This window comes from Pollicipes pollicipes, unplaced genomic scaffold (genome assembly GCF_011947565.3).
Source record: "Pollicipes pollicipes isolate AB1234 unplaced genomic scaffold, Ppol_2.1 Scaffold_7261;HRSCAF=8764_pilon_pilon_pilon, whole genome shotgun sequence".
NCBI lineage: Eukaryota > Metazoa > Arthropoda > Thecostraca > Pollicipedomorpha > Pollicipedidae > Pollicipes > Pollicipes pollicipes.
The window spans coordinates 8,815,928-8,834,648 of NW_023597054.1; the positions used below are offsets into that span (position 1 = coordinate 8,815,928).

Here is an 18,721-nt window from a genome sequence, read left to right on the forward strand (position 1 = left end):
CTCTCTCTCTCTCTCTCTCTCTCTCTCTCTCTCTCTCTCTCTCTCTCTCTCTCTCTCTCTTCTCTCTCTCTCTCTCTCTCTCTCTCTCTCTCTCTCTCTCTCTCTCCACGACCTTTGTTCCGTAACGGTACTAAGGTGCAATGGACACCCCTGGAGCAGCGGCGGACAACGCTATCTGGTACCTTTACCTTTAATATCAGATTTCGTTTACCCTCTCCACGGTAGGTGGTGACGGGCCCGCCAACAGCGATTCGATAATGTGGACATCACGTCGTCGTATGCCTCCTGGGCGTGTGTGGTCTAGTGAGCGTAAGTCCAGCGAGCGTAGGCCTCGTGAGCGTAGGTCCAGTGGGCATAGGTCTTCTGGGTTGTCCCCGAATTGCCTAGACAGTTACACTTGCACTCTCACTCTGAAAGAAGTACCTTGTTTTCATTCAAATTTTCCGCGATGTCTAACTTCGAGGTTTCCAATCGAATGGTGTCCAATTCGAGCTTTCCTAAATATGGCAACGGTTGTCCACAACCGTAGCCAAATTCTAACTTGCATGTTCCACGTCGCATGTCGACAACAAACAACCAACAAAACAAAAAATAAAAAAACTTGACAGCATTCGACAGGAAATGACAAGTTTGACACGCGAGGAAATAATGAGCGTAAGGTACACCCATCTCGTGGGCGTATAAGCCCAGCGAGAAAACTGGCTCTTACTTGGTACCCTCCCAGCAGATTTTCTTCACCAGTGGCGTTTGTAGTCTACCGGAATGAATGCGCTGGCCTACCACTAGGGCAAATATGGAACAACCGCGACAAAAGAAACGCGGCCAGGGTTGGTGCAAGGCTATCTAACGAGGTAGAACCGTCCGGCCCCAAAAAAGGGGCAACATAGAGCTTGCTTGAGAAAAGAGGGTAGTTTGGAAGCATAGCCTGCATGACGTCAAGTATACCATACTTGATGACGTCAGTGGTATGGAGCCCTGTCAGTTAGCCAGCTGACTGTTACACAACCCATTAGTTTGAATAGTGGGAATGTCTTGGTGGCGTGCGGCTGGCGGTTCCCCGTTGGACTGAGAAGAAATTATCCGTCATTTTGATATTCGCACACATTTCTGGAATGAGCAGTGAGTCATGGAACAGTTAAGCCTCATCAGAATGTACGATTTTTGCATGTATGATGATTATAACACGGGTTGGGTTGGTACAAGGCTAACAGGCCAACAGGCTGAAAGACTATCAGGGTTGGTGGTATAAATGAGTAGTTAACTTGTTTGTAGACACAGTGACTCCTAATTCTGTAGCTGGATATATTATTAACTACTGAGTATTAATGCATCCTTTGCCCCAGGATCCATCCCGCGGCTAAATCTTCCATGTTCCTCTACCATGCTTAGTCTCCACAGTATACCAAAAGAAAGCTGCGAGGAAGGTCTAAATACAAAAGGGACGCAACGCAAACAACTGAGACGGACGCTTAAGCCCAGGCGGCCGCACGGTTCTTTGCGGCGTGATTCGCGGCGGTCGTGTTTCAGATTGCTGTTTCTGCGTTGGTTTTCTGTCGTTGTGGGGCAATGTGGTGGTGGTGCTTTTGTTAAGATTCCATCACACATTGCCCTGGTAGCGTTCATTATATTCCGTCTCGCCTATCTTAACTTCAAAACAGTAATTAGGATATTTCTCCTTCGGCGTCCCGTGCTCACGCCTTAATTTAGGCTCCGCCCCTTCCCGCCACCGGGAAGTGCTGCCACCTGCCAGCCGCTGTAAGGACGACTGGGCAGGTAGCTGATCTGCACTTGTGCTGACGACAGCCGAATGTGTGTCGGGGTTGTGTTATTTAGTTTTAAGTCGTAATAACCAGTCCATAAGTTAATTTAAGCTACGTTTAAGGTTAAGACCCAAGATGTCATCAACATCTCCCCTCCGGCGACCGGCCTGGCGAGGGGCTTGTCTACCCCCCTCCACTTCCCCTCCGGAGGGACCGAGCTTCATGCTCATCAGAAACGTCGACGGAAAGAGTTTCCGCACGACCAACCCTTTTGTCATCCGTCGGGAGCTCGAGCTCCACACCGGCGAAGTGGATGGAGCCAAACCGCTGCGCTCGGGAGCTCTACTAATTACAGTTTTTCGGAGGGTCAGGCAGAGGCCCTGCTCAAGAGCAGTTTTTCTGGGGCCACCATCGCAGACCGCCTGAACACCATCCAGGCGGTCGTCTACAGCCCGGAGCTCACCGAGCTGTCGGATGACAAGCTACTAGAGGAGCTGACCGAGCAAAGGGTGTGCGAGGTTACTCGCCTGTCCTCCCGCCGTCCCGGCCTGGGCCCCAACCCACTCGTCCGCCTGCGATTTAGGGGGCTAAAGCTCCCACGTGCCATCCACCGCGGATACCTCATGGTCCCGGTAAAGGCCAGGGTCCCTTCCCAGCAGTGTCGCACGTGCCAACGGTTCGGCCACACTGACCGGACCTGCCGAGCTGCGCGCCCGACCTGCGGCCGCTGCGCCGACCCTCATCACACGCGGGAGTGTGACGCGGAAAACTCGCGCTGCGTCACATGTAAAGGTCCGCACGCAGCTGGGGACCACCGCGCCAGTCCCGCTTGGCATGTGCAGCGCGAGGCGCTGCGCGAGCGCCAGCAGCAGGCAGCGGCAGCGGCCTATGCACCCGTCTGAGTGCTCCAGCCTCAGGAGTGGCCCACACCGCGGGAGGCGTACTCTCATCCTCCCCCTCTAACACCAGCTCCGCGGCGGCGCCCCCTCCCTCCTCCGCGTCCTGTTGAGGAGCCCGAGGTATCGAACCAGTGTTGTGCCCTAGCCCACCCAACGCTCCTCCTCAGCACGCCGCCCCTCCCCAGCAGGTCAGCCGCGCCCAGTGCTGCGTACGATCGAGCCCGCGCCATCCAACCCAGTTACCGCGAACCCGGCAGCTGCGAGCCTCTCCGAGCAGAGACTCACCCCACCAAACTCGGAGAGCCTCTCTCCCACCCCAACACGTCGGTGTTGGTCCACTCCACCCGCACCGGCGTCCCAAGAAGCCCCATTCGATGCCTCACCCGCCGCGCTCCCGACTCCAACCCCCCGGGCCAGTCCCTCAGTCGAACGCCGAGCCTGACCCGTTACGCGCTCCCGTCGTCGCGCCCCGCGATCGCTCTCTCACTGCCGCTCCGCTGGATGGTCTCCCTCCCTGCCCTAAATGAATCCCCAGTTCGGTGAATTCTTGCTCCAATGGAATACGAGATCTCTGGCATCCCATTGGGCAGAATTCAAGGAATATATGATCAAAAACAAACCATTGATAGCCGCCATTCAAGAGACCTTATTTAACAACTCAGATTTTTTTAAAAATTATAGCTTCAAGAGTTATTGCCTCTACACACATAGCGTCAACGAAACCCTGCGCCGAGACGGTTCGGCCTTGCTTGTCTCAAATAACCTTTTGCATCGTCAAGTTCATTTTAATACTAATTTCAATTCAGTTGCAATAAACGTAAAATTAGCACAGCTAGATCTTACTTTTTTTTCTACATACGTTAGCCCCACTAGCCCTGTCTCCTTAGCTGATCTCTCCGCCTTACTCGCACAGATTCCCTCGTCCTGCCTCCTTCTTGGGGATCTGAACGCCCATCATCGTGCATGGGGTTGTAGCACGACACAAACAAGGGGAGGGGGAGTTTTACACACACTCATGGACACTCATGACCTCATATGTATCAACGAACTGACACCTACGCATGCACATCACCACGGAGGCACAGTGACATGCTCCGTTATAGATCTAGCCCCAACAACACCCCGCATAGCACTACTCTTTACGCACAATGTTCAATCAGACACGCTTTTAGTGACCACTACCCGATCCGCATAAATTTAGAAGTCCCATCAGGGCAAATACTTCTATTTTCTTCCCCGATGGAATGTTCGCAGAGAGGACTGGGCATCTTTCCAAAATTATATAGATGAGGCACACCCTTCAGGCACAACTCCCGACCTCCCTACATTTCTAAACACTATTTTGGCCTCAGCGCACCAGTTCGTTCCACACACTCATCGTCGACCAGAGCACAAACGTGCGCCCTGGTGGAACGATGAGTGTCAGCGCGCAGTAGCCCTGTGACGCCGGGCTATGCGTGCCTTTCGTAATTGCATTTGCAGAGCTCATGAAGAGGAGTTTCGCAGAGCATCGAGTCGATTTAATCATTAAACGCGCAAAACAGGTACGCTGGGAGCAATCTTCAAATACGTTCAATTGCTTTACCCCTCTATTTAAAATATGGTCACTGATTCGGTTTCCACAAACAAGCGCACGCCACATTATAAAACCCCGCACCTTGTAGTCAGCAAACAACACTACAGCATCCCATTCGAAGTCGCCACAAAATTTGCTGCACACTTCGCCCGTGTAGCATCATCCGAGCAGCATTCCCAACAGATCGCTAACACACTTAATGCCACACTGCTCGCACTCAACTTCACGTCTGCTAACACTGAGACATGCACCGTACTCTTCACACCCTATGAATTGGACCCTGCGATCAGTAAGAGCGGAAACACTTCTGTCGGTCCAGACCATTTAGCCTACCCCTTCTTTAGAAATCTTACTAGGTCTGGACTCACCAACCTTCTGTCGGCTTTCAACGATATGTGGGTTAACGGCTCCTTCCCTCCCTCATTGTTCGAGTCTGTCTCCGCAAAGGTGCACACGAGTCGGCGGTCGGAACTAGATTGCACTTCTGTACTCCGCGAGACGCTCTGCCATCTGCCGTTCGGTCTAGGTACTACTACTCGCGCGCTATACTCGGTACTCGCACACTCATGGCGCTCTAGCGCACTTATCCCTATACTTAAGCCTTATAAGCCTCCCTCTGACCCTTCGAACTATCGCCCCACCTCACTTACTAGCTGTGCTTCTAAAATATTCGAATAAATGTTCAACGGACGTATCAGGGTGTTCCTTGAGTCAAATCACCTTCTTTCACCTTTTCAGAACGGCTTTCGTCCCAGCCGCTCTACGGCGGACAGCCTGGTCCACATTATAGCTTCAGTTCAGCTCGGATTTCAGACTAAATCTTCTACAGTAGCACTATTCATGGATTAAAAGGCCGCTTTCGACAGGGTGAATAAAGTGCCCTCCTGATTAAACCACATGAAATCGGAGTTCGTGGCTGGCTCGCCGCTTTCATGAAAAACTTCCTAACTGATAGGACGTTTTCTGTGCGTTGCGGAAATACTTATTCTTCTCCGACGACGCAGGACCACGGCCTTCCTCAGGGCAGTGTCTTATCTCCAACCTTCTTCCTTGTGATGATAAATGATGTTTTCAATATTAATAATATTTTTACACATTTTCAGTATTCTTTATACGCGAACGACCTCGCTGTGTGGCATACGCATGCTAATGTCGATCGCGCGCTGCATTATATACAATTAGCTGTAAATGATATTCACGTCTGGTGTGCACGGTAGGGACTGCAGATTTCCCCCACAGTCAGCTGTAATCATCTTCTCTAGGCGAAATAATGTTCAATCTCCCCCCCCCCCACCCCTGAATCTTAATGGTGAAATAATCCCTGTAGTTGATAGTTTTAAATACCTTGGAATAACATAAGATTGTCGTCTTGCTTTCAATGCTCATTTTGGTGACCTTAGGTAACGATGTGCCAGACGATTGAACATAATGAAATGCATAGCAGGGCGGGAGTGGGGCACCGACAGACGCACTCTTCCCCGTCTCTATACCTCCCTGATACGCCCCGATCTTGGACTACAATGGCTTTCTTTTTTATACTATTTCTTCCAAAAAAGTCGAAACCCTGGAGACCATCCCAAACGCAGCCCTCCGCACAGTGACTGGTGCATTTCGCACCTCCCCAGTCCCAAATATGTTCGCGGACACGAATATCCCCTCCCTATCACACCGACGAAAATTACAACTTCTCAGATTTTACGCGCGCGCCACAGGCCACGTTGGTGACCCCACATACAACGCCCTCGAACACCTCCGCCCCAACCGCACACTTACCAACGAGGAACTCAAGCATCCAACCATCAGCACTCGTGTTATTCGAGCGCGGCGAGCGCTTAATCTCCCCGACACTCCCTGCAACCCAACTCCCAGTCCCCGACCTTTTTGGGGCGACCCTATACCTAACGTAATTTTGTTGTTTAAATGCAAGAAACGAAACGTATCAGAAACCGAAGTGCATGCACGCTTCGCTGAGTTCAAAGGAGAATATGACCAGCAGACCTTTATTTATACTGACGGCTCCCGATGCGATGGTCGCACAAGAGCTGCCCTCGTACATCATAATTACCACAAATCAAACTGGCTGTCAAATTACAATGCTGTGTATACGGCTGAACTAACAGCAATCCCTGCTCTACATCAAGCAAGGGAATCTACAAAGGACAGCCATATGCACCGACTCTCATTCTTCGTTACAAGCTCTCATCACCCTCCATAATTCATCCCACCCAACTTTAAACGGCATACGACGAACGCTCTGCTCCCTTCCTCAGCAAACGCACGCACTAATTCTCTGGATATCTGGACACGCAAATATTCATGGAAACAGCACTGCTGACGAAGAAGCAAAACGAAGTCTCATGCTTCCGGAACGTAATTATCTTCATTGTCCCATTTCTGATATTCTAGCAGTTATCAATTTACCTTTCCGTCTCTTTCTCCAATCCGAATGGCATCAACGTGCTCATCACCACCTTCATCCAATCAAACCCATACTTCAGCACTGGCCGACAATTAATCAAGATCATCGCCTGAAGGAAGTGCTGCTCGCCAGACTGCGTATCGGTCACTCCGAAATCACCCACTGTCACCTTTTCGAACGCGCTCCTCCTCCGCTGTGTCATCGCCGCTGCATCCCCTTCGCAATAAATCACTTCCTCCTCGTGTGTCCGGTATATCAACGATCAAGGCAGCCGCTCATCACTTACACCAACGCTAACCGGCTTCCACTCAATCTCCATTCTCTCCTCGGTGATTCTTATCCTGATTTGATCGTTCTCCTCTTTGAGTTTTTGCACTGTACAGGATAAGATATATTCATTTGAATAAAGGGGTTTTTCTTGCATAATTTAGCAAAGATTGCAGGTTTTTCCCCTACTGGCTAGGAGTCCTGGTTTTTCTTAGTCAAGACGTTCGAGAACTCAATAACATCACACAACACCACAAGGTCGTGCCGGGCAGCAACGGAGACCGGGGCTGACCCCCCCCCCCCCCCGTTGCTGCGATGAAGCGGGCTGGCATCCATCCATCGCATAGGTCGCCGAGAAGTCAGCTGAGCCAAGGCCATCGCTGACACGGACATCCCACACAGGACACACGGCACCCCAGGAGTAAGGCGGAAGGGCCGGTGAGGAGGCTCACTTGTCGTTCAAACGTGTTGAATGCGTGTTATGTGGTCGTTAAATAAATATATTTGTTGCTGCGGTCTGATACACTTGCTATGATCTTGCTGGACAAAAAGGAGCCAGGTTAACGTAACGTCACTTACAAATACCCTCTCCCTTGCTTTGCGCAGAACAGCATAAGCCGGTTTAACGTAATCGTTGCCTGGCCTTTTGCCGGAAGTAAATCGCCCCTCCCCCCCTCGGAGGTGACTGGGTGCGTCGAGGGAAAAAAGAGGCCTGCATTGACCCACAAAAAAGAGCCCAGGAGGCTATGCGCCCTTATCCAAGACAAGGTGTGGTGTGCAGGTGGTGTTTAAGCGCGTGTTTGTCAAGTCGTGTGTGGATTTCTCCTTGAAATCCCACAATAGTGTAGCTGAACCTTCGGGAACAGACTTCTTCCTTTCACAGACATGTCCTGCTTAGCAGAGAATTTGCCTCCTTGGTCCCAGAAATATATCTTGGTATCAGCAATCTGCTGTCAAATTATTCTGTCCTAAGATTGGCTAAATCTTTTGCACAATGCATGCATTTGTATTTGTGCAGAGTGTAATATACTCTTTGCATCATGCACAATGTTGAGGTGACAGCTGAGATCAGTTTTTGGCACATTGTTGCCATTTAAACTGTTGTCCACCACAACTGCACTTTTGAAATATTCATCGCTCTCAAGGTTTTCATAATGGTCGCAAGACTTTAACAGCACATCATCTCCAGAACTTTAGCCAATAAATGGGGATGTTCAGTCTTCCTGTGTTAGGGGAACCCCTGTGTTAACATGTCAAAGCTTCCCTGCTGGAAGTTGAGCTTCCATCCCCCTTCCCAATACCCCCTCCCCCCTTCCTTCTGATAATTGCCCTGAATCTGCTGCTTCTGTTGGGATCTGCAACAGCCACAACAGTGGATAAGTTCACTGAGAGAAATCTCATATCCATCTAGGGCTCAGAGAAAGTTGCAGGGACAGATGTGTTTATTAGCCTGTCATAGACTTAAGACTTCCTTGAAATTGAATGGAACAAATAGTCACAGAGTGTGATCATGGCAAATAAGTATGAGCCCCATTGCAGTTAGGTGCACAAACAGTTGACCTTTGCAAAGATCTCTAAAAACAATGGGGATATCAGACATTGACATTGACAAAAGACATTGAATGGACATGCAGTCCCCATTCCATCATACCTGAGATGGCCATTTACAAAATGGTCATGTGAACCCAACAGGGACAGCTTTGTTTTTAGATTTTAGCCCCACAGCAATTAGATGTGCAAGCAGTTGACCTCTGCAAAGAGCAATGACTGGCAGTATAAACTCTTAACAGGGACAACTAGAGTAGGCATGGCACTTATCTCAGACTGCTAGTCCAGGGCATTAAAGCAACATCTTACAGTGTGTTGTCATTTGTATTGTTTTATCAGGGGTGTAACCAGGTCAGGGGGCAAGGCATTAGGGCCATGCCCTGTGCCCACCAAGTTAACAGGTTTACACAAAGTATGGGGTAAGCTCTTTGGAATTTAGTCCTAAGTTGCTGGAGTGCAGAGAACAGATGACATTCCTCCCTTCTCCCCCCTGAAGCAAATCCTGGGTAGGTTCATTTGAGGGTGTAGATTGCTGTTCAGTTGGGGTAGGGTTTCAGCCCCATCCCACAACCTAGGATCCCCAACTTGAAGGACAAAGCAGGATAAATATGGGGAGGAGGGGCCCATTTGTTGGTGCATTTTGGAGATGTTTTGTCATTTCTCACTGTTAAGCCCATCACTCATTTTGTTAAACTATGCACCTGGTACCTGTATTGTGCTAGCATGTATGAGTGCCAAAGTGAAGGCCTAAGATTGTTTATTGATATGGCAGCTGACCATGGGTGAATTTTATTTCAGGGTCACCTACACCTACTCATCTGAGTGTACAGTATGGCTGTCCCCTACCTACGTGTCATCGTATGCAGCCAGAACATGCTGAGGCTCTGTCACCCTCCTCTGTCAGTGTTGGTCACAGGTACTGGCACATATTGCTCTTCCTTCCCCAAACATCATCCATGCTTAGAAAGTTGTTATGACTCAGGCTTCATGTCTTGCACCAGGTTAGAGTATTGAACTGCTTGCAGTGCCTCACAGATTTTAAAGAATGCCTCAGTATTCAGTTTTGTTGTTTTGCTGTCTTATTTGATATGGTGTACTTAAAAGTTGTTTTCAGGTCAGCATTTGCTTCGCTTCAGGTGATGCCACTACTTCACCCAACTTACATGTTTCCTTTACCACAGCTATGACATATAACAACAAAAGAGTGTGCATCTTTGTGGGGTGCTACAACACGTAACAACATTCTCAAAGCCAGATACCATTGGTCCACTCTCATGACAAGCATCATGTTCATCTATGCTCCACAATTCTAGCTCAGTTTAGCCTGAGGCAACTGGAGAAGGGGTTTTTGCCCAGCATAACCAATGTGTTATCAAGTGTGAGGGCTGTTGAAAATGGTCAATAATGCATAGCATAATTTATAGACAGTCCTCATGCCAACCATTTTGGGACAGCATGTTCAACACTAACTGTTTGGCTAATTCAGTTCCTCAGAACTCTCCTTGCGAACAATGCTTGATGTTACATCACCGTGTTTTATTGATAAGCAAACATGCTGCAAGCTTTTTAAGGCCCTGTATAATGATTTGAGCAATGTAATATTGCCATCTTGGCATGGCATATATTTGATTCTGTGTTAGCCATAGGGGAAGGGCCACAATAGTGGCGAATCTTTGCTCGCTGGTAATGTGAATGCTTTTTCTGTTTGTTTAGTTTTAAATATTTGGCATTCAACCTGGGCTTAACAGTATATATGCTGTGTTCCATTATTGGAGACTGCACCCTCGTCAAGGCTTCATGTCCAGTACAGTATCTGTAAGGCATCTTAGGACACGTACGGTGAATGTGATAACTGAATGACAAAGTAAGTGTATTTCACGTAAACACGAGGCTCGCAAGTGCCTTGCACCCCAGTATCGACGACAGGGCTTCGCCAGAGTTCAAACGGGTTTCATCATTTATCGTGTTGATCTTTCAGTGATAATTAAAGAAATGCGTCTCTCAGATCCGGCAGAAGATGATGCGGTTGGGATCAGCGGGTCGTCAGAGCCGATGCCGTGGGGATTCCGTTTTATTTCATTCAATTAGAGCACTGCGTAAGGAGATCATCGCCCGGAGTGTATTAAGTTCACCAAGGGGTTTCGCAAATAGGACACTTAAGATAACATTACTTTGAAGCTTGATTTAAGTAAGAAAGGCCTGATGTGCTTGTTTTTTTTCACGTTATGTGCTCTTATGCTGGAACAATGTGACGTGGAATATTTTAACAGCTTACGCCGATCCTGCTTGATATCTTCGTTTTACCAGTCTTCGTGATATACTGAGTGTGAGTGTTTTTGCGATGCAACAACGATATTGAAAAGCACATAATGTTGCACAAAATGTCAGCTATTAACCCCCGCGGCGACGATGGGAGGGCCTCCCTCCGGTGTGTCGAAAGCATTTCCAGAGCCGTGCGGTTCATCGTAATGAAATTTTGACCACCTTGCCGTACCTCCCCCTTGCACTTGATCTGCAAATGTTAACAGGCGCCCGGTTGGCCAGTGCGAAACCCTTCGCTCGGGAGAGGGCCAGTCCCCCCCCCCCCCCCGTAAGATCTCAGGAACTAAGGAAGCTAGCGGCACCAAACTCACAGGGCCTGTTGATTTGTACGTGAACTCAATTATGTCAAAGTTTAAGATTGCTAGGTCGTGATCTTTGGGTCAAAGAAGATAAAACAAGGTTAAACACCAAGTTGGCCTCCAGAGTGTCCCCAGAACTTCGATATCTGATCTAAGCCAAAGGTTACATGCTGATTTAAGGTCAGTGGGCTTGTTTGACCTTTTGAAGTTCATGGTGACCAAAATCATACAAGACTGCTTTGAGTTTTGCATTTGAATAGGCTGCAAAGATTACGCTAGGCAGTTTGTTCCCAAAACCAAAATGTTTACCAGGGTCAGTTTAGGTCAATGGCCTGTTCAGGCGTCTAGGAAGCCCATGGAAGATGTGCAGTGCGGCTCCTGTTATCAATAAATTCGAAATGAGCACCAGAAGCTACCTCATACAGCAAGCCCTAGAGTAATAAACTGGATTGATCTTACCTGGGGGGGGGGGGGGGGGGGAGGGACGGCGTGCCGGTAGTGTAGTGGTCAGCACGTCCGTGCTGACCACTGTGCGCCTGGGAAACCAGAGGTACGGGGTTCGATTCCCCGCGATGCCCGCCCTTCCTGCCAGGGTGAGAGGCAGTCGACACCATATATCCTCAGCAGCTGAGTGCGCCGTAAAGCCTCAATGACACACATTTGACTTCGGTCTGACCTTCATACGTGACCCTACGTCAATGCCATTTGTTCATTTAATTAATGTGTTGCCTAATAAAGCACCCCAGAGATTGGGCGGAGGGATGAGGTGCCGGTAGTGTAGTGGTTAGCGCGTCTGTGCTGACCGCTGCGCGTCTGGGAAACCAGAGGTACGGGGTTCGATTCCCCGCGGTGCCCGCCCTTCCTGCCAGAGTGAGGCAGTCGACGCCATATATTCTCGGCAGCTGAGTGCGCCGTAAAGCCCCAATGGCACACATTTGACCGTGGTCTGACCGTCATGCGTTACCCTACATCAATGCCATTTGTTCATTTAATCAATGTGTTGCCTAAGAAAGCACCTCAGAGATGTATGACTTCATCTAACACTCCGTTGCTGCATGAGATGGAACAGATTCCTGGACACTGACTGCTGAATCCATGACCTGACTGGCCTGTTGTAGATCAGCGACCCTACAAGATACATATAAATTATTATGCGAAATGATCCACTATCCAGTCGTTTACAACTTTGCAAAATTTGACGCCGCCGCGCCGCGCTGTTCGGAAACCATGCCGGAAAAACCTTCGGGGGGGGAGGGGGGTCAAATGACCCCCTATCCAAGCGCGTGTTCAGTTCCATCCATATCAGACCACGGCCTTGTAAACCCGCTCCCAAAGTTCTTTACGGTGAAAGTGAGGGGAAACGATGTCACGTGACACATTCTTAGCTATGTGTGCACCAGGCCCTCCTTTCTAGTTGTCATGAAATTTTAAGGTGTTAGATCTCTGACCTCCCCTGATCCAACTTGACATGTGAGGGGGAGTATATATTGCATAAAGGTTTGCTCTGTGAAAGTTGTTGAGAATTTTTGCTCTGGTTCGTCACGTATGCAACCGGCCTGAGGATCATGCCCGGCTACCCGCCCTAACCCGCAGGAAGGGGCGAGAGCGAGGAAGCTGTCCTGGGTTAGAGGATATGAAACATGGACAAGAGGATACGGATCATGAAATATTGCGGCAAAACCGGGTGGATGGGACAGTCGTGTCAAATTCACATCAAAGAGATTTTGAGGAAAAATACAGCAGATTTCGAATCAAAACGGTACGTCTGAAATTACCGGATGGTAGCCTAAATGGTATGCTCGATGTTGGTTTTTCCGTGTCGACCGCTTCAAAGGAAGCGTGATATTTTGTTCTTATGGGATGGAAATGTCTTGTTTACAGGGAAACGGACATTTCTACCAAAGCACGTGAAGGCTACTCTTTCAGCTGTGGCTGCTAGAAAGAGGAAATATGGAGACACTGGTCCTCATCCGAGATCGTCGTTCGTGGAATGGTAAGCGATGGTTCTTGGTAATGCCGGCAATTCTTTCCACTTTCGTGCCCGATTTCACTCAGTTCGTCTCGCGTACTTCAATCTCATTTTATTTCCTTTTCCCATTTTCATTTATCTCATTTCATTTACACTTCTATTCGTGGATCGATGTGTGACTCCAGTCGATGTAACATATGACATACACACGCCAAATCACGTTGGCCTAGTTTAAAACAACCTATTTGTTCATTTTAAGCACTAAGTGTTTTACCCTCACTGATGGCAGCAGGCGGCCCTTTGACAAGGAAGCGGTGTGCGAGAATTGCATCCCTGTACCCATTATACACGATCTTTTCCTTTGAAGTGCAGAGTGCATTCACGCCGCTCAGCGTCGTGTTTTTTTTGTTTTGTATTGCTCTAACCGCTGTCCACCTACCACTATCAGAACATGGCTGTGATCTTGAGCATTGCTCATAGCTTCAAGAGTGCAATGCATAACGATCGACACGCTGTTGGCATGCCATTCAATCTTAGTTCTCTGCAATAAACAGGGAATGCATCTACGAGGCTGGCCACTAGCATGCTTGCCTCTCTCTCCTGTGTCCCTGCCGAAGCACTGCTCACCTGTGGGCCAGCCTTTGTTCACGTAAGCCGCCCCATGCCCCTTCGCCGACCGCGCGGCTGCTGCCCGCCAGGAACTACCCGGCCGAGTTGCACGCGTTCTCTGCCCGGCTGGGCGAGACGGTGGACGAGGCGGCCGTGCGGCGCGCGCTCACCGAGCGCTCATTCGTGCTGCAGAGGCGGCTGGAGCGCGAGCGGCTCGGCCTGCCCGACCCAGAGGTACGGCTTCGGACGCTGCCGGCCGCCACTGTTGTTCGGCCGGGGCTGGCGGCGCGAGTACATGTGAGGGTCGGGATGGTCAGGTGCGCTCTCGGCGGCGCAGAGGCAGGCACCAGTCTTGGGAACAGGCGGTGGCTGCGGTATTTGCCCTGTTGGATTGTCCTTGCGGCGATAGCATTGAACACCCATCGATTTATCGTGGCAGTTGATGGGTATTAGGTGCTAATCCACATTGAGAACGTGACATGGCATCGTCGTCATCGGCTGCTCAGCTGCTGAGGCTATATGGCGTCGCCTGCCTCTCACCCTGGCTGGAAGGGTGGACACCGTGCAGACCCCGTAGTTCCGGTTTCCCAGACGCGTAGCTTAACTGCTTCATTACCAGCACCCTAAGAGAGAATGTGACATGGACATTATTATTGTGTCACATGCAATTGGTTGATGTTCAAAATCATTCCTCTTCTACGCCGAAACGCTCAAATGTTTGCACCGAGTTTGACAGTTGGTGTGCGGGTGTTAAGTAATGTACGCCTATGCGAAAGACCGGCGTGCTGTGTATGAGAGCTCGTTACGTATTCTATCAACGGTGCTGCTCATGGCGCTCGCCAGTCTCATGTTACCCCTTTCACGGGATTATTGATGGCCTTTGGCTCTCATGTCCTGCAGGCTGAGTCAACTGAGGACAACAGCGCGTTGGCAGTTCGCGGCCGGGAGCTGATGACGTCATATGTTGCCGGCTGGCTGCGTGCTGCATTGCCGCGCGTGCCTGAAGAGGGTGTACAGGCCGTGACGTCATATCTGACGTCACGCAGCCAGCTCCATGACTTGGCGTCTGGCATTGGGCTGAGGGACATCGTCCTTTCCGAGGTATGTGACCAGCTGCTACTTAGTGTATTCGATTGAGAGGCACCAAGAGTAATTGATTACCCAAACCTAACGTTTGTTGCGAACAGAAAATGACAGCGAATTCGCTCTGGGAATAAATGATGCCAAATTGAGTTAATTTCATCCATAGTGGGAGATGGCAAATGGGTCTAATTCAACCGCGCATGAACCACAGGCCAGCACGCCTCGAATCGAAGCGGATCGTGCACTGCGCCGTCTTTCGCCCTCTGCTGTCGGCGTCGGTATGCACCCTGACCGCCTTCCCACTCACCCCGGGTCATGTGTCTGTGCCATCTGACCGTCCTCCCGTCCGCCACCGCGTCGCGTATCTGTGCCATCTGACCGCCCTCACCGCGCCGCAGGAGTACCCGCCGTCGGAGGAGGCCCTGGTGCGCTGCCTGTGCGCCTGGCTGGCGGCACTGGCTAACTCGGCCGGCGAGCAGCGCGCCCACCTGTTCGTGCGCGACTTCGTCATCGCCCGGCTGGCAGCGGCCGACATCAACACCGCCTGGGAGATCGAGGTATGGCTGCGAGCCGACCGGTGGGCGGGCTGTACGCCGCGCTTTGTGCCGGCTCTCAGCTCGACGTCGCGCTTATGGATAGAGCGGCGAAAGGCAGCAGCGCGTATTGCAGGATGATGTGTCACTGGCTGTCCCTAGGTGTTTGATTTAGACGATGTCATACGCGGCCGCTTTCACCGGTAATGTTGAAGATGAAAAGCTGCTTGGAAGTGGAGTTTAAACATTGTTGCTAAGAATGGATGCGCTCCTTGAGAAGGGGCATGGAACACAAGCACTTGCACGGAGATATGAGGCAATCAATAGTGCCGGGCCACGTGTTCCGCCCCTTCTCCCCCATCTCCAGTGGCGATATATTCACCGTCGTGTATCGCTGGTCCTCACATCTGCCTTGTCTAGTCGTTTGTCTCCGAATCTGGTAATGATGGTGTCTGGCATTGCGGTGCGGGACGCGGCTGTCGGGCCATGCGTGGCGACACCCACCGTCCACCGTGTCTGACTGTGCCCCGCAGGATCCGCTGTCCACCATGTCTGCCTGTGCCCAGCAGGAGCCGCTGTCCGCCGTGTCTGACTGTGCCCTGCAGCACCTGCTGTCCACCATGTCTGACTGTGCCCCGCAGGAGCCACTGTCCGCCGTGTCTGACTGTGCCCCGCAGGATCCGCTGTCCACCGTGTCTGACTGTGCCCCGCAGGAGCCTCTGTCCACCGTGTCTGACTGTGCCCCGCGGGATCCGCTGTCCACCATGTCTGACTATGCCCCGCCGGATCCGCTGTCCACCGTGTCTGACTGTGTCCCGCAGGAGCCGCTGTCCGTGCTGGGTGACACGCTGCGCCGGTGTGGCCGCGGTCCGCCGGAGTCGCGCCTGCTCCGCTCGGCCGGACCCTCGTCCCTGCTGGCCGCCTACCTGGTCGGCGTCTACTCGGACCGGCAGCTGATGGGTTCCGGTGAGTGATGCGTGAGTGGCGCCGGTCTCGGTGATGTGGCCGCGTGGTGCAGACGGTCGGCAGCGATGTGTTCCCTCGCACCGTCTAGCCCGGTGAACTTGTGTTCTTTAAGTGAGCTCCCTGTTTGAGGACGCGTCATTGCAGTTGTTTCGGTAGTGTGGTGGCCGTTGGTGAGAGGAAGGCAAAGGGGCTCGACGGGGCTTAGCGTCTGGCCATTGTGTGTTTGTGATCAGAAAGGAACGTGAACTGTCGATTGTATTGTGTAGGAGAAATGGTGCACTTCACCTAAGCTGACAGGCGTCGTAGATGAAATGCTTTACCGTATGAAGGGTCTAGTCAACGCGATGCAAGGGACAGTTATCGTAAACACGGACCATTCTTAATAGGATCACTGGGTGCTTGACGCATTCAACACCATCAAGCGGCTATGGTCTCCGTCTGATGACCATGGCTGGACCCCAGGCGTTAGTGGCGGCTGGTGGTGGCGTTGGCCCGGCGTGACAGGTGGCGGCCCGTTCCAGCACCGGGGGAGTCGATGGACGAGGCGTCCGAGTTGGCTGCGAGGGACGCCCTGAACCGGCTGATGGGTGTGACTGAGGCCAGCGCGGCGCTCGACCTGCGCGCCGAGCGGAAGCCCGCGCACGCGCCGGCCGCCGCCCTGGCCGACTGGAGGCCGCTCTGACGGCGCCGCCCCCACCGGCAGTGGGACGAGGGCGGGCAGACTCGGGCGCGGCCGTGGGGCGGACCGGTGTCCGGGAGCCGACAGCAGTCTAGCGCGCTGACGCGGAACTGGTCTGCCAACGGTAGTGTGCCAGTGAACAGCCTGCCTTTGGACGTATGGGACCTCCGGCCGATGGGTCTGGGATGGGCGGGCCTGAGATGAGTCATAATGGGGCGATTTTTGTCGCTGCTTTTCATCTACCCTAGCTTCTGAATGAGCCAGAACTTCCATCTGTTCCAACGATCGTGCGACAGTGCAGTATTTTCCCGTTGCTTGTGTATGTATGTTGTGTAAGAGAAACCATTGTGGTGGCGTGCGCTGGGCGGAATGATTGGATCCGTTGATATGTCTAACATAAATCAAGACTGCAGCAGTGCTATCGCATCTTCTACCAATGATCTGTAGCCCCGCCCAGGAACGGACGTGACCAGGACTCAGCACAAACTACCGGGTGCACATGCTGGTCAGAACCGGAGCTTGAACTCTAATTGGCGGCACATCGCTGCTGGACTTACGTATCGAAGAGACAACATGCTGGCGACGCGCTTGAGAATGTTCGCCCGGCGTCATTTTGTTCCCGCGGCCCACTGAGGCCCCCGTGCGTCGCATCGGCCTCGAGACGTGCAGGTGGCGTGGCGTGCCGCTGCAGCATGCATGCATCCGACACCACGCTTTGTCTTCACCTCCGCGGTATGGTGCACAATCTCATCTGTCGGGCGCATCACGTCGTTTAGTAGTAAACTCGTGGATGCACGCGTCCGTAGTTTCTCTGGCGTTCACGGAGAACAGTGGCCCTCCCATGGTTAATCAAGGTTTGATCAATGTTTGGCCGTTGAGTTGGGCTATTCAGCCACTTCCAGCGCGCTGCCTGAGGTGATCTGTGAGCGGCAATTCATTTCAATTTGCAGTCGGCCTGGGGCTGCTTCGGGAGTACTTTGACTGCATTGGGGCGCGCGTGAGTGGCCGCCGGGCGTGTTCAGTTCTGCAACCGTCTTCGTTGTCTCCCAACGTCTGTGAGTTGTACGTTCGTCTCGGACAGACAACGGATCTACCGCGCTGCCGGGGATACGGATCGTCCAGAAACCCTTACCATTTTATGTTCCCGCTTATTTGTTGATGGCTGGTTCACAAGACATCTCCGCAGGCCCCAACCGCATCACTGCTTGGAGGACTCGTGGCGCTCCAATGGACCCTCCGCGTTTCCGTGAACTCTGCGATATGAACGCTTTAAGAACAATCTGAACGCACTGTGTGGCAAGTATGTCTGTGCCAAATATCCTGACCACAGAACGAATCCCGGAATCTGGGCTCGCGCATTTTCATAGAAAATTCGTACCTATGGATTATTGGAATCACTACAAGTGCAGCTTTGTGTCCAGACGTGTCAGGCGTGAATTCTACTGTCGAAGACTGTCCCGTCTAGACCTGATTTACTTCTCAAAATACATTTCAGACTGCTGCTAACAGAAAGGCCACCATCGAGGGTAAATGTATGAGTGGCAATGGGACTGTCCAGAGAGAGGGAGAGAGAGAGAGAGAGAGAGAGAGAGAGAGAGAGAGAGAGAGAGAGAGAGAGAGAGAGAGAGAGAGAGAGAGAGAGAGAGAGAGAGAGATATATATATATATATATATATATGTACATATATATATATATATATGTACATATATATATATATATATATATATATATATATATATATATATATATACATAAAAGGGTCGTCATGCGTCAATCCGCAGGGTTTTGGAA

At 51.3% G+C, this 18,721-nt stretch overlaps 2 protein-coding genes across 7 annotated transcripts in view; both read left to right on the forward strand.

Moving 5' to 3' along the window:
* The window catches only part of LOC119112871 (39S ribosomal protein L44, mitochondrial-like), a 7,941-nt gene extending 3,128 nt beyond the window's left edge, over positions 1-4,813 (forward strand). Inside the window, exons 5-6 of the mRNA XM_037237162.1 lie at positions 2,212-2,271; positions 4,762-4,813. Coding sequence (XP_037093057.1) covers positions 2,212-2,271; positions 4,762-4,813 — 112 coding nt within the window. The remainder of the gene's footprint in view (positions 1-2,211; positions 2,272-4,761) is intronic.
* A 2,443-nt stretch (positions 4,814-7,256) lies between these two features.
* On the forward strand, positions 7,257-17,346 carry LOC119112015 (39S ribosomal protein L44, mitochondrial). 6 transcript variants are annotated; one of them, XM_037235953.1, is made up of 8 exons: positions 7,257-7,359; positions 9,268-9,385; positions 12,972-13,083; positions 13,758-13,902; positions 14,569-14,769; positions 15,150-15,308; positions 16,106-16,250; positions 16,772-17,346. In XM_037235953.1, exons 2-8 carry the CDS (start codon positions 9,301-9,303, stop codon positions 16,930-16,932), a joined length of 1,008 nt encoding a protein of 335 aa, XP_037091848.1. In that variant the 5' UTR covers positions 7,257-7,359; positions 9,268-9,300; the 3' UTR covers positions 16,933-17,346. The 6 variants fall into 6 exon arrangements, with proteins under 6 accessions (XP_037091848.1, XP_037091849.1, XP_037091851.1 ...); XM_037235954.1 differs by having other exon boundaries at positions 7,259-7,342; XM_037235956.1 differs by lacking the exon at positions 7,257-7,359 and adding an exon at positions 7,421-7,610.
* Positions 17,347-18,721: the final 1,375 nt, after the last annotated feature.

What these genes read in the sequence shown, in the direction of transcription:
- LOC119112015 (XM_037235953.1), top strand. Translation starts at nt 9,301, where the DNA reads ATGGCTGTCCCCTACCTACGTGTCATCGTATGCAGCCAGAACATGCTG. An exon ending in TCTGTCAGTGTTGGTCACAG is followed by an intron (nt 9,386 to 12,971) that starts GTACTGGCACAT and finishes TCTTGTTTACAG; the next exon opens with GGAAACGGACATTTCTACCA. An exon ending in ACACCGCCTGGGAGATCGAG is followed by an intron (nt 15,309 to 16,105) that starts GTATGGCTGCGA and finishes TGTGTCCCGCAG; the next exon opens with GAGCCGCTGTCCGTGCTGGG.